Source organism: Emydura macquarii, unplaced genomic scaffold, assembly GCF_026122565.2.
Source record: "Emydura macquarii macquarii isolate MOO-44397 ecotype Brisbane River unplaced genomic scaffold, CSIRO-AGI_Emac_v2 contig_2636, whole genome shotgun sequence".
Lineage (NCBI taxonomy): Eukaryota > Metazoa > Chordata > Testudines > Chelidae > Emydura > Emydura macquarii.
Genome location: NW_027132773.1, coordinates 47,234,731 through 47,248,654, shown reverse-complemented (window position 1 = coordinate 47,248,654; position 13,924 = coordinate 47,234,731). Strand labels below are relative to the sequence as shown.

Genomic DNA, 13,924 nt, shown 5'->3' with positions numbered 1-13,924 from the left:
AAGAGTGCTTGCAGATGATTCATCCTAACATTTCGGATCTAGCCACAAATAAAATTAGGGAAGGATCTCACTAAAGATACTAATCAGCTCCACCTTTGTTCTTAGTCATCAGCACATCGCCACCCACTCAATGGAGTGCCTCTCAGATGGGGTCGCGCATCAGCAGGCTTCTTTCCCATGAACATTGTCTTTTACTAGGCAAAAGAAGCTGATGAAAGCACGCCCAGTTTGGAGCCATCATTGGCTTATGGAGTAGTGTGCATCTCTCTCTTGTGAAGGGGAAAACCACCCAGAGCCAAATCATGCAATACACTCAGGCAAAATTCCCCACCGGGGTCAAAAACTTCCAGAATACTGTGCCCCAGGCAAGAATGTCACGGGAGAAAGGCATCATTTCGCTCCCAGAAATGGGCTGCTAGGTGCATATGCAACCCTTCCTGGGGTTTAACAGTGTACCCCTGGAGTTTTGGGGTGACTGTATTTTTATTAGGCCAGAACCCTGGGTATTTCTCATTTTGAGGTGGATGTTATTTCTCATTGGGATCAGAGTTTTCATCCCAGGTGGGCAGAAGCGAAGACCAAGGATTGGACAGCTCAGGGGATGGGCAATGGGATTCAGGATCTTTCAATTCTGACATCATTCCGAATTCATTCCAGGCTGGTGTCAACTGAAAGTTATTAGTATCAGCTGTCCGGTTGGTGGCCCACGTTGATGTTCTTACTTGACTTCCCCCTGGTCAGGAGTTGACAGTGTAAGAGACTATCCCTTTACCTAAAGTCTATGCTGGCCGTCTCTACCCCCAAGGAAACAACGGACCTGAAGGATCCTTTTACCCAGAGAGAAAGTCCTTGCAAATCTAGGTTGGGAGAAGCTTCCTCTGCTGTTGATAAACCTTGCAAAGGACCTCAGTCTCCAGATCTAACTCTCTGATCCCTTCCCACCAACACTAAAAATTAACTTAAAAAGGTACAGGTGGGACAACGTGGTTCTTTTTTGGTGTGGGTGTGGTTTGAACTTGCTTTCCATGAGAGTTGGACAGTTTGTCACCTGCCTTTGAGTCCTGCAAGGTTGGGTTTGCAAGGAGTTAGTGAACCTGCAATCCTGGGTGGTTTTCTAGTGGCTCACTCAAGCAGGTGGCAAACCGGCCGGTGGGTTAGCTTACAGGACCCGCTTCAACAAACTTGAGCTTCCAGCTGCAGTCCCCCAAAGCAGTCCATCCGCCTCCCCCTCCCTATTTCCCAAAGCCTCCTGAAGGTAAGAGGGGTTGATGGTGTTTCGGGGGCAGTGAGGAAGGCCATCTGGGGGAAGGGAGGGTCCCTGCTCTCTCAGCTGTGCGTACAACCTCCACGCACATTCACCCAACTTCAGCAAGTGTGGGCTCCTCAGCACATTTAACCTCAAACCCAAGGTTCGGGCCCAGCTGGTCTGGGGTGTGGTGTAACATTCCCCCCAGCTCTCTCATGCTACCTTTCACTGGAACGAGCTGCTGTTCCCCCCCGGGGGAAGCTCAGCCTGGTGACAGGGGTGGCCAACCAGACTCCGTCTGTGCATGGCCAACTTGGCACCCTGTGCGTGATGATTAGCACTTGACTTTATTTGAATATTTCATGTTATTAACGTTTCGGCGTCTTTCATGATGGTAACGCTCTCCGGCCAAGTTGTGGAGGAAGCAGACGGTGGCGGTGGTGGGGACTTGCCAAACTGCTGACGAACTTGACAGCTCCAGAAAGGCAGGAAAAGTGATCAGGGAAACTGAGTTGTGGGGAGGGAATATACAGGGTGAACTTTTCTTTTTAAAGTGTCTAGTGAAAATACCTCAGGCCAGGAACTTATTGAACACCTCTTGTATTTTCTCCACCAAAAGCTGTGAACAGGCAGCCAGGTGCACCCTCGGTGCGGTTACTGTTCTTTCCAAGACTGATTTTATTGCCCATTCAGATTAGTTTTCTGGCAAAGATGAATTTGTAACTGTGTTTGCTTTTTCTCCCCCCCCACTTCCCGCCTCTTGTGAGAAGGGGGAGTGAAGCTTAAAAACCAGGAAAGTCTTGAGTGCTTTATGAAACATGTGGGGATAATTATCCCTTTCTGGAATTCTAGTGTTTTAAGGAAAGCAGTTCAAGTCTCATAAATGCTTAAATATGTAGCAATAAAAGTCTGAGAAGTCTCAGGGGCGGGGATAGAGTTGCTGACTTGCTGTGCAAAAGCGCTGGGGGAAAAAAAACCACAGTGAGCTCCTCAAAGCTGGGAATTGTATGAGCTGCCGCTCTCTGAAGGGCCTGACCCATTTACAATACTGCAGGAGACCGCTCTGCTAGGGCCTGATCCTGCACACCTTCAGTTCCCACTGATTTCAGCCCCTGATAGGACTGGGCCCTAGCGGAAGATAGCTTTGTTCACAGAGCTATTGCACTACATTGACAAGGTCGAGGGACCTGACTGATCCCCCTTGCACTGGAATCAGATTAAATATAAAATCACAAAACAAAAGCAGCAAATCTTGTGGAAATATCATGATGGTTGCTGCTAGCACATTGTACGTTCTAGCCCTTCCCCCTAGGCTGGGTCTGGCTTGTCTGTTTAGACTGTCGGTTTCCTGGGGCAGGGACTGTCCTTCTCTCTGTGTTTGTACCGTACCTAACCCAACTGTCAATTGTAACACAATTGGCCTCATTGTCAGCTAGCCCCTGGACGCTATTGTAATAAGCACAGTAAAGAAATGTCACACAAGCGAAACTCGTTATTAGACAGATTCCCTTCTCGCAGCGATGCACATCAGGTGTAACTCTACTGGAATCAGAGGAGTTAAACCGACACAAAACCCAGCCTGAGAGCAACATTGGGGTTATTGACTTCAGAGGAGTTACTCCTGATTTACACTGCTGTGAGAGATCTAAATTAGGCCCCTGAGCTCTATTTAGCTAGTTAAATGATGAACTTATCTGGCTCTATTTTCTTGCCCACCCTACACTCCCACACCCCTAATCCCTTGTTTCCTGAGACCTCAGAGCGCCGAAGCTGACTAGATTAATGGGAAATGCTAATACGCCAGATGAGACAGGAAAGCAAAGAGCTGGCGCGCTTGAATGCCACATTAATCTAGGCAGCTATGAAGCTTTCAATCAAGAGCCCTAAGTTTTACCAAATGGAAATGATACGTTTAACATTTGAGCCCTCTCCTTCCTCCCTTCCACATGTGCATCGGGTCACTCGGCTTTGCGGAGCCGCATGGCAGGCCCACAAACGGCAGAACTGCCTCGTTGTGGTTGCACATAATAAAACGCTTTCAAAGAGGCTGGAATGAGAAATGACTAAGACGGGGACGGAGCTTTCCCTTATTCCTCATGTGGGATGAAATCCATGGCAGCCACAGAGTGCCTGAATGACTGCAGATTATGTGCAGGAATGCCAAGTCCCTGTCTCCCCCAGGCTGAGGACAGGGAGTTGGGTGGAGACACAGCCTGGTTTTCAAGACAAAAGCTGCAGCGGTGGCCGCAGTCCCAGTGCCACGTGTGGAGGTTGGTAGGGCCAACGGGATCTATGTGCTTGTAGGCCCAGCATCTCCTCCCAAGGGCCATCCCCAGAGGGTCACCCCTCGTTGTTCAGTGAACGTAGAGACTCCGGCTGCTTTGCCTGTTGCCTCCACACCTGGGCTTACGTGGCTCGCAGAGCTCTGTGTCAGCCTTTTACCACTGGATGAAGGCCACCCAAAGCCCAGAAATCCTTCACTCTCACAGCACCCTGCTATCCAGGCAACACGCCTGCAGGTGGGGTAACTAGGTCACAGGGAGGTGGAGTGACTTTCCCACAGCTGTTCAGCAAGAAAGGCCTCAAAGCACCTTGCCCAGGCCCTGACGCTCGCGGTAAGAATGAACCCCTTTGAACTAAAGTCGACTTTGTACAACAGCGCCCCTGAGCACACAGCCCCTGCAGAAGACACACAGGAGGCAGGTTCCTGCCCCAACGGCCTTACAATTTCAGTGCTGCACTGAAGACAAACGGTGATAAAACATGCATGAGGAAGGGGAGGAGGTAAAGGAGGATGAGGGTTACAGAGATAACATATGGTTACTCAGCTGAGCATGTTCATCTGGGGGGGACTGCGGATTTTATTTTCTCTTGGTAAGTAAAGCGCAATGCAGTTGGATGCTGCAGGTGGCGCTGCAGAGGCGACATGCTTGTGAGGACATGCCTGTGAGGTATGGCAGCATCACACCCATTTCATACAGGGTAAGCGGAGGCTCAGGAAAGTCAAGTGACTTGAGCAGGAGTGTGGCTCCTGGAAGCGTTGAAAGATAGAAACCAAGAATCAGTCTTGTGGTCAAAGTGGAGGACTGCACTTCCGCTCAGCCCAGCTACAGTTTGTTCTACGACTACACACAGCAAGCCGGTAATTTCAGCATACATGCCGAAGGGTATCACTGTCTCCAGAGTGTTATTTTTACACCCTTCAAATGGATCTAGAAGACTAAGGATCAGGACAGGGTCCAGGAGTCACTGTAGCTTCTTACAAGCTTTGTCAAGCATTTCCCTGTACAGGGCATGCTGAGACTTAGGGCTTGATCCTGCCCCTGGAGTCAACAGGAGTTTTGCCTTTGACTTCACTGGGAGCAGGATTAGACCCTAACTGGGGTCTGGAGTCCCAAAACCACTGAACCCTACAGAAATCACTGGAGCCTGCCTGCAGAAATTCTTCCTCCCAGCTGCCATTGCCTTTACCCTCCTGCCCCAGCATCTCAAGAGGACTTTTCCTCCCTGCTCATCCTACTCCTTGAACTTCTTTCCCCTCCATCTTGCCCTTCTTTTTTGATATTTGTTCCCACAACCTGTTTTCCTCTCCTTCCCCTCCTCTGGATTTCCTTCATCCTCCCTTTCCCCTTTCCCTTTCTGCCAGTTAGACAGAGACAAAGGGCCAAATTCAGCCCCGTGTAGCTCCATCCTCTTCAAAGGAATTGAAGTTCACTCACACCAGGTTATCATCTGACCCTTGGAGTCTCACAGGCCATAGCCTGGGTCCTTAACCTATGTCCATACATAGACAGAGTTGGATTAAGGAACAATGAGATCCAATGTATAGGGCATTGGACTGGGAGTACCAAAACCTTGTTTATATTCCTGCCACTGACTCGCTTTGTAGCTTTCGGCAAGTCATTTCACCTCTTTGTGCCTCAGTTTCTCCAGCAGTAAAACAGAGACGAAGATAATCTCTTTGGTAAAGTGCTTTGTGATCTATGGACAAAAAGCACTGTGTAAATGCTAACTACTACTGCTGCATACTGTCTGTGAGCAATTAAATGTCTGCCAGGTTTGATAGCACAGCTCCACAAGAAACAGTCACTGGCTTCAGCCATGCTAAGAACAGTTGGTAGGATTTTAAACCTAAACAAATTGTTACTAACATTATCCCGTTCTGCTTAACATTCTGACACTGCACAGACACGCTGAGGAAACTAAAAAATTTGCCTATGGACTCTGAGATTAAATAAATAGTGAAGTAACTTTGAGAGATCAATGTATATGCTGGAGCGGTTTAGAGCTGTATTTACCAAATCACATTTAATTACTGGTCAAAATCCCCTAAATCCTTGATTTGTGAATATTTCCATAAATAAATGCACTGTGTTAATTTCAGTATAGGTCGTGGGGTCATATTCGCTATTCACGGTATTCAAACTGCTTCTGGGCAGGGGTAACAATATCCCCCGATCCCAACAGTTCCATGAATTCTAACTCCAGCAAATGTTTGTCTGAATGTTCTGGAAGTGCATTATTCGCTATTTTCCTTTTAAAACAAGTTTCCGCCATCCACTCAGGGAGCTTCCCGTGTAACTTAGATGACCAATCACATAATTGGAACACAACATCGAAAACAACAGACATGAACCGCTTGCAAACAACGCGTTGGTGGAAAAGTTGTTTGTCCAAACTAGTCAGGCAAGTACGTTCCAGCAATTGGCTCCCAAAACGATTCCCCAAAAAGGGAGTGAGGTCTACAATTTCAAGGGTACCCTCTGAATTTGGGTGCCTTTCATTTCTGGGTGCCTATGTTCCCAGTGAGCACCCATGACACCACTTGAAGTCAATGGGAGCTGCAGGTACTCAGCACCTCTGATGATAGGTCTTGTTTGGACACTCAAAATCAGAGGGCACTTTTGATAATTTCAGCCTCAATTTACAACAAATATTACACCAAACAGACCGAACCACTCCAGACACATTTGCTTGCTAGTTTAATTCCAACTTGAAAGCTAGGGACTGCAATATCTACTGGAAAAGAAGCAATTCCTATCTCAGCCCATGGTGCCCAGAGTCACTCTGTAGAAACACTGCTATTCCGTTTGGGCTCTGCTAATTCATTGCTGTTATTATAAACACAAGGCTGATCATGTGAGATCTGAGAAAGCAAATAAATTACCACTTGTCAAAAATAAAGGAAGTTGCATTGATTATACTGAGGCCTGAAGCGCCTTTTCTTTGGGTAAACCCGTAAAACTGGAGTTCGTTAGCTTTCCAATGGCGATCTTGGAACACTGCTCTTCAGTATAGAGTCGGATGCAATTCAACATACACAGGCATACAATTCAACATACACAAGACAGTACAAGGAATTGCACTTCACGGTTGTGCAGACAATATTTAGATGTGGCTTTAGAAGAAAAACAACAAACCTGAAGATTATTTAGCCAAGACCCGCAGATTGTTTTCAGGGTCTGTGTGGTGGAAATGGCACAGTAGCGTCTAAGAAAAAAATGTGCCCTGATCTAGAAGTCTAGAACAAAACCATAGAAAATGCAAATCAGTGTGTGCGGGTAAGTCTTCCTAAACGTTCGGATACTGCATGCACAGTGCATAGAGAACCACCTTTTGGATTGTTGCATTGCTATATTCACACTTTTATCTTTGGGAATCAGAGGATAACACAGTTCGCTCACTATTAGATTCAAACTATGATCTAGAGGTGAAATCTCAACTACATCCCTTAAACAAACAGAGAATCTCTATCCTAATATTTTCCTCCCCATCAGATGAGTTGTAGCTCTGACAGTTCACGGGATAGGAGGATCCATAAAGCAATGGATCCTTCAGCTCAGAGCCAGATTTAGGGGCAAGCAACTGCCTGGGGTGCCGGGCTTGGGGAGGCAGCGCTGGGCACGGGATGCTGTTTTTATTGTTAGGCAAAGATCCTTGCGCTGAATCCAAGAGCTTTCTTCGTGCCCATTGTATTGGCCATTAAGGACTACAAATCACTACATATTTAAAGTAAACATTTGGATGCTACTGTGCCCATTTTTACATTCACTATTTTACACTTATAAAGTACTCACAGTAAGTCACGGTGGGTGGCCTGCTAAGTGCAGGCCAAACCGGAAGGCACTGATTTTTAGAGTCCTGCCCCTGCCCCTCCTCAAGCATGGTGGGTCCTGGCTGCTCTGCCAGCAGCCCCGCCTCCCCTCACTGCAGCCAGACAGAAGGAGTTCAGCGAGGAGGCTGCCTCCTCATGGATCTCCCGTCCCCCTGACTGCAGAAGGGAAACCACATGTGTCCTATAGCCCGTGCGCTCCACCTGTGTCCCCAGGCAGTGGCTCCCTTTTGCAGCCAGGGAGACAAGAGATCAGTGCTCCCCTCCCTCTGGCACTAGCAGGGATCCCAGCACCTAGGGACCCAGGCAGAGTGGTTTGCTGTGCTCCCTGCTACAGCCAGGGGCAGGGCAGCGCTGATCTCCCTTCCCCTTGGCTGCAGCAAGGAGCCTGCACCAGTCTTATAGCCCCGCGGCAACGCGCTCCGCCTGGGTCTTTAGCCAGCGGCTCCCTTCTTCCGCCAGTGGGAGGGGAGTGGTGGGCCACTTTGAAAGACCCAACGGGCCACTTTTGGACCCCGGGCCACACGTTGGGAACCACTGCTCTAATCCAGAACCCTGACCCCAGCAGCGACTAACGAGGAAGAGGTTAAAACTCCAGCCTAATGCACGCACCGCGCCACATTAGATCCTGGAGGGGAGATTTCTTTCAAATCCCTCCTTAAAACTCTCCCCATCTCATAATATCTTGAAAAAAAACTCGCCAGCGGGTAGCAGCTGGGTGTGCTCTGACCACAGCTTAGCATGTTGATCGTAATCGCCTCACTGTTTCCTTGTGCTTCCCGGTGCGTAGTTTCTTGTCTTATCCATGGCTAGTAAGCTCTGTGGACTGCCTTTCTCTTCCGTGCCCATACAGCACAGGCAGACTCCGGCCTCTGTGCACTGCTACAATTTAAATACTACATTTCTTCCTGACTGCAGCTGGTATTCCCTTTATGCCTTGCAGCACCAGGACCGATAGATGTTAGGACTGGAGCCTGGCAGGGGCTGTACTGTAGCAGTGAACTGCTGAGCAACAAGCGGGGGGCTGCCCAGATGGCCGCTCCTTGCTGCTGGGTCAGGACAGAGGGAGAAGATGAATCATTTGGGCCAGGCAGCGACTGGGAGGAACAAGACAGATTCCTGTCACGGAGCTGAGTGGTAGGATTCTGGCGGCGCCTTCTTTCACCCTGCTTGTTCTTTAAAATGGTCTATGGATGCCACATGTATTGTAGTCACCCTTAGGAAGAAGAGCTAGATGGGCACGGGGGTGCGGCACTAGCCCTCCACCGTCTGCAGGCCACACCTCACCGCTGAAAGAGTTTAGGCAGCTTCCCATCGATACGTCTCAAAGCCACCCACATACAGTAACTGGTCACCATGGGCACGCTGGGCTCAGGGGACAGCTGCTCCTTGAATGGGTTGGGCTGAAGATCAGGACTCTGCGGGACCATGCTGCACAGACAAAGCTCTTTCTGAAAACTTAGGGCATGTCTACACAGCAAAGAAAAACCTGCGGCTGGCCACTGCCAGCCGACCGGAGTTTGTGTGGCTCAATCTGCAAGACTTTTCATTGCTGTGTGGACTGCTGGGCTAACTCTGGGACCTCCCACCTAAACTTAGCCCTGTGCTATCAATCTGTGACTGCCGGAGACATTCAAATCCCTCCCCCAGAAATCATGCCTATCTTTTCCTTCTCCTCTTCCGCTCCCACCCACTCTCCAAAACATTGCATGACACAAGCAGGTATTGTTTCAAACTACGGTGGCACCCTCAAGCCAATCTCGTGGTAGGTAAACCAGTCAGTAGCATACAGCTAATGCAGTTGTGCCTCTGGGTTATAGCTCTGCTTTGTAGCAGTAAATCTGAAGCTGAACAAAAGGAAGAGAGGTTTTTTTGTTTGGGGTTTTTCTGAGTGCTGGGCAGAATGTTTTCTTTGATTTGTACAGCGCTGTAGTAGCCACCTTTTTAAGGACAGTTTAGTCCTCGTAAGAAGCAGAGATCCTGTCGCTGATGTGCACAATGATTTCAAGATGAATTAGCAGCAGGGATTTAATATTCTCCAGGCAGACAAAACTAGGGTAATTGAGGCATTATTTAGATCAGCTCAGCAACAAGCAGCTGACAAAGTCTCAGTCTCAAAGTAGGAAATGATTATGCAAGCAGGCTTTCTGGCTAGTCACAATGTTATTAAAATATCATGTCGATGTTGAAACTAGAGATGGTCGGATACTGGGGAAAATTATTCATAGAATACACAAAAGCACTGTGTTATGTGTCAGTAAAGGTCAGTCTGTTGTAATATAGCTTAACAGAAAACTAAGAGGCAAGACAATCAATATTACATACCCTCTATTCCTCCACTCAGGGAATTCATCTACCACCAGCACAACCATACCACAGCACAGAGAATCTTAACTCTGGCCGAGGACGGGTGTCAGCCTTTCAGCACCTCTTTCCCCCAGGCGCCAATCTTCTCCCCCTCCCCCCACTTCTCTTAGCCCTTAATTCTGTGAATCTACACACACCCAGGTTTAGGGAAGATCTCAAGGGGGTTCATGGCCATTTTATAGATGGGGAAACTGAGGCACTGAAGTGCAGTCACTTTCTCAAAGCGAAGCCACTTTCCCTAAGGCTACAGAATGCATGCACTAATGTTTGGCCCTGCGATTACGCTGGCCATTCTGATGAGTGAACGGGGTCCCCGCAATTACTGTACAGTAGCGTTACTGCTTGTGCACGTTGTAGAAGAAGCAATTTAGGTGAACGTGATGAGCCAGGTTCACATCTCACAGCAGAGCAAACCCTGCAGTAAAACCATTGACTTCCAAGGAGTTACACAGGGCTAGATCGGTGACTTGGATTAGGCACCCGTGCAGGGGCAAAAAGGAGCCAGCATAGCTGAGTCAGCATGAGGAGGAACATAATTTGTTGCTGGTATAAGCCAGCAGCTAATTACTACTAACTTCCTAGGGTGACCAGATGTCCCAATTGTATAGGGACAGTCCTGATATTTGGGGCTTTTTCTTATATAGGCACCTATTACCCCCCACCCCCGTCCTGATTTTTCAAATTTGCTATCTGGTCACCCTACCCCACCCCCAGAGCCAGGGGTAAGCAGGAAAGGAACTATGCCTTTCAGAGGCACAATTCCTTCCCCGTGCTGCTTCTGCGGTGCGGCGGTCACATTCTACCCCATACACAGAGCGTGTGGCAGACTCCATTCTAGCCCTGGGAATTTACACCAGTATAAGGGAGACCAGGACAGCCAGAGTGTTTGGCTTTATTCACATGAAGCGTGCGTCAGTTCATTGCAATAACTTCCATGCAGCTTTCAGAAGCTGTCTCTGATGCAAATAATACAATCAGCGACTACCAGGGGAAATAAAAGAGGGGCTGGGGATTCATTTTGTTGTGAGTTTTCATTGACACCTTCTAAACTGCCTGCACCTGCTGAATTCCAAACAATCCTGCAAATCTGGTGATAAAGTTAGGGGATCAAAGCATTCAAGATTGTTCCTACTGGGAATCAATCAAGTTGCTGAAGTCCACGGAAATTCCAGTGATTTCAATGGGCTTTAAGTCAGGTCCATTCTGCACAACTATGTTGAACACTGTGACTCCCGATGAAAGACGGCACATACCAAGCAAATGAGTGTAGCAAAAAATGTCTTTTCCAAATACAAGCGTGGCTCTGTCAGTTCAAGGTCTGAGGTTATCTGAGTTATTCAGTCCAGTCTGTGACAATCCTGAACACCTTGACTCATTTGGTAAGCATGTCCCTATAGTAATGAGTACAGCCTTGCAAAATTGTCAGGAAAATTCACTAGCCAAGGCACAAAATCTATTTTGCCAACCATTACCATAATGAAAAAACACCCCACATGATATTTTACACACCAACCCAATTCAAATCAATATTATTTCAGATCAGCAGGTGAGTAGAGTTTTGCAAGGCTGAATTACTACATTGGACTTCCACGATTTTAATTTTGTTACATTGTAAACCCAACTCTTAATTATTTTGTGCATGCAAATTATAACTCTTCAGGGCGGGGTTCAGTAGCCTTAGTCATGCTGAGTAGCACCTTCCTCTTTGTGGAGTCAGTGGGACTACTCAAGGAGTAAAGTGCTACTCAGCACGAGTAAGGTCCAGCTCCTAGTGAACACAGAAAGCTTCACAAGCAGAGTTTATGCAATAGAGTGCAATCCTCTGATCTCTACTGCAGGTCAGAATTTTGCCTCCCTTACATACTCAGTATTCATCTTAGAGCTAGAAGAACCTGGCCCTCGGTTCTGACTCAGGCAAAACTCCCATGGCTATCAAACTGTGTTTGTGTCCCCCCATGTCTCTTCCTATTTGTGCTGAGTAGCCTCAATTCCCATCGAGCTCACAGGTGTTCAGCACTTTGCAGGATTGGGTCTCGTATGACTCCAGAGGGAATTTTCCCAAGCAGGGACTGACTCAAGGTCTTGGGATTTGGCCCAGTTGTTTTAAAACCATTGCTCCCTACCTGGTAAACAGCTCTGGAAATGCACCATGGTTTCAACATCAGCTGCAGGACCCGCAGATTTCCAAACCGGCAAGTCCTCAGAGCCCGTGAAGTCAAGTTCCACACCAGGCTGTCCCAACTGTATAGCAGATCCTCAAAGCCAAAGAGTACGGCAGCCATGCCAGCCAGCCTCATGAAAGACCCAGCGTTCCCTATCAAAGGCAGTTAGCTAATTCCTAGACTCCTTATGAAATGCAAGGTTCAAGTGTCACAACGATTTCCATCAAAGGAGAAAAAGCTGCTGCCAAAATAAACCGGTTGGGATGTTTCTTTCCCCTTCTTAAGGAAATGATTTCTTTCAAGGATCCATGTGTATCTGCTCAAATCAAATTCCGCTGCACCCAGGAATCACTAGGGACAAGGTAAAAATATCCGTCCCGGGGTAGGCAGGGAATCAGACATCCCTCACAAAGGGCTTCTTGGTTACTTTGCATTTCACTTCCCAGCTCTCTGCAGTGGAATCAAGAAACATACTTAGATCCAAAGTCATCACTTAGCTTTCAAAGTGCTGGGATTCCATCCAGGGGGGGAAAGCAGTTCTCGCTCGTCTCTGCCAACATTCCCAAGACATTCTGGTTTTAGGCTTAACTCTTTCAAATGCTACCAAAACCAGCTGAGAGGATGGCTTTGCAACATGCAAACTCTTATCCTTTATTTTAACACACTGACTAACCACTGAATATCTACACCATGAACTTTTTACTATAAACAGAGTTGGAGTCTTTACGGTGTTGGGATACATAATGGTACTTAGCACTTACAGAACATGTTGCACGTTCAATGTGACAGTCATTAGCTGAGGGCTTGGGACTCTATTAGAAAAGGTGCACAGGTTAAACCAAACTGGTTGAAAATCAGTCTAGTTAAACTTGTGCAAGCCCTTAATGTAGACACACACAACTCAATTTAAGTGTGGGTTTGCTTGCATCCATGTGCTACCTAATTAAGTGAGGGCGAAACAGACTTATGTATGTTTGCAGTAGGATTCTGCACTGGTTTAACTAACTCAGTTTAAAATCCAGTTAGTTCATCTGGTGACGCTTTGCTAATATAGAGCCAGTCTTACTAAACCTCATAACACCTCTGGGAGGTAGATAGGTCGGTAAGTATTAATAGCCACATTTTACAGATGGAGAAGCTAAGGCAAAGTGTCTTGCCCAAGGCTACACTGCAGACCAGTGGCAGAACGAGGATTAGAACTCAGGCCCACAGGCTTCTCTCTCAATGCTGCTTTCATTCTTCCATTCCACATTGCCTCCTGTAAAGATAAACTGCAAAAGGCAACGTAACACGTATAGGGCCTGATCTTGCAGCTAATGGGCGTTGATGGGTGAGCACCTCACAGGATCAGGCCCATGGGCAGCTGAAGGCACCCGTAGGAGACAATTCTCAGAGATGCTAACCACCTACAGTCCCAGCTAAAGCCAATGGAAGCTGCAGGTGCTCAGCACCTCTGAACAGCAGGCACTGGGACCTTGCGGGACTGAGCCACAAGATGATGAAAACTGAGAATTCAGAGGGTCTAGAACAGGGGATCTCAAACTTTTTTTGCTGGGAGCCCCTTTGAAAATATTTGAGGTTGTGACGACCGCCCCCCAAAAAGCAAGAACCCCCCCATGCCATGCCACCCTTACTTCTGTGCTGCTATTGGGGGCGGTGTTGCTTTCAGAGCTGGGCCCCTGGCCAGCAGCAAGTTGGCCACCCAGCTCTGAAGGGCTCGGGCCGTCAGCCCCATGTATTTCTGACAGCCAGAGCCCCAGCGTGAGTGGGGGGCTCACAGTTCACGACTCCTCTATAATAACTTGGCGACCCCCTGAGGGGTCCCGACCCCCACTTTGAGAACCCCTGCTCTAGAAGAAGTCTTGACACCTCAGATGGTCTAACTAGAAGAGGGAGAAAGAGTGTGTGTGTGTGTGTGTGTGGGTTGGGGGAGGTGTTAATTGCTCATTGATCTTCCACAGTGTATATAACAGTTATTTTGATCTTTGAGGACTGGAAAGAATAATACACCCGGCACATAATGACAACAGTACAGCC

The 13,924-nt window shown here is 47.8% G+C and overlaps 1 protein-coding gene across 1 annotated transcript in view; it reads right to left on the bottom strand.

Moving 5' to 3' along the window:
- FRMD4A (FERM domain containing 4A) overlaps positions 1 to 12,153 on the bottom strand; it is a 239,649-nt gene extending 227,496 nt beyond the window's left edge. Inside the window, exon 1 of the mRNA XM_067564578.1 lies at positions 11,849 to 12,153. Within this exon, the coding sequence (XP_067420679.1) occupies positions 11,849 to 12,022 (174 nt within the window). The 5' untranslated portion in view covers positions 12,023 to 12,153. The remainder of the gene's footprint in view (positions 1 to 11,848) is intronic.
- Positions 12,154 to 13,924: the final 1,771 nt, after the last annotated feature.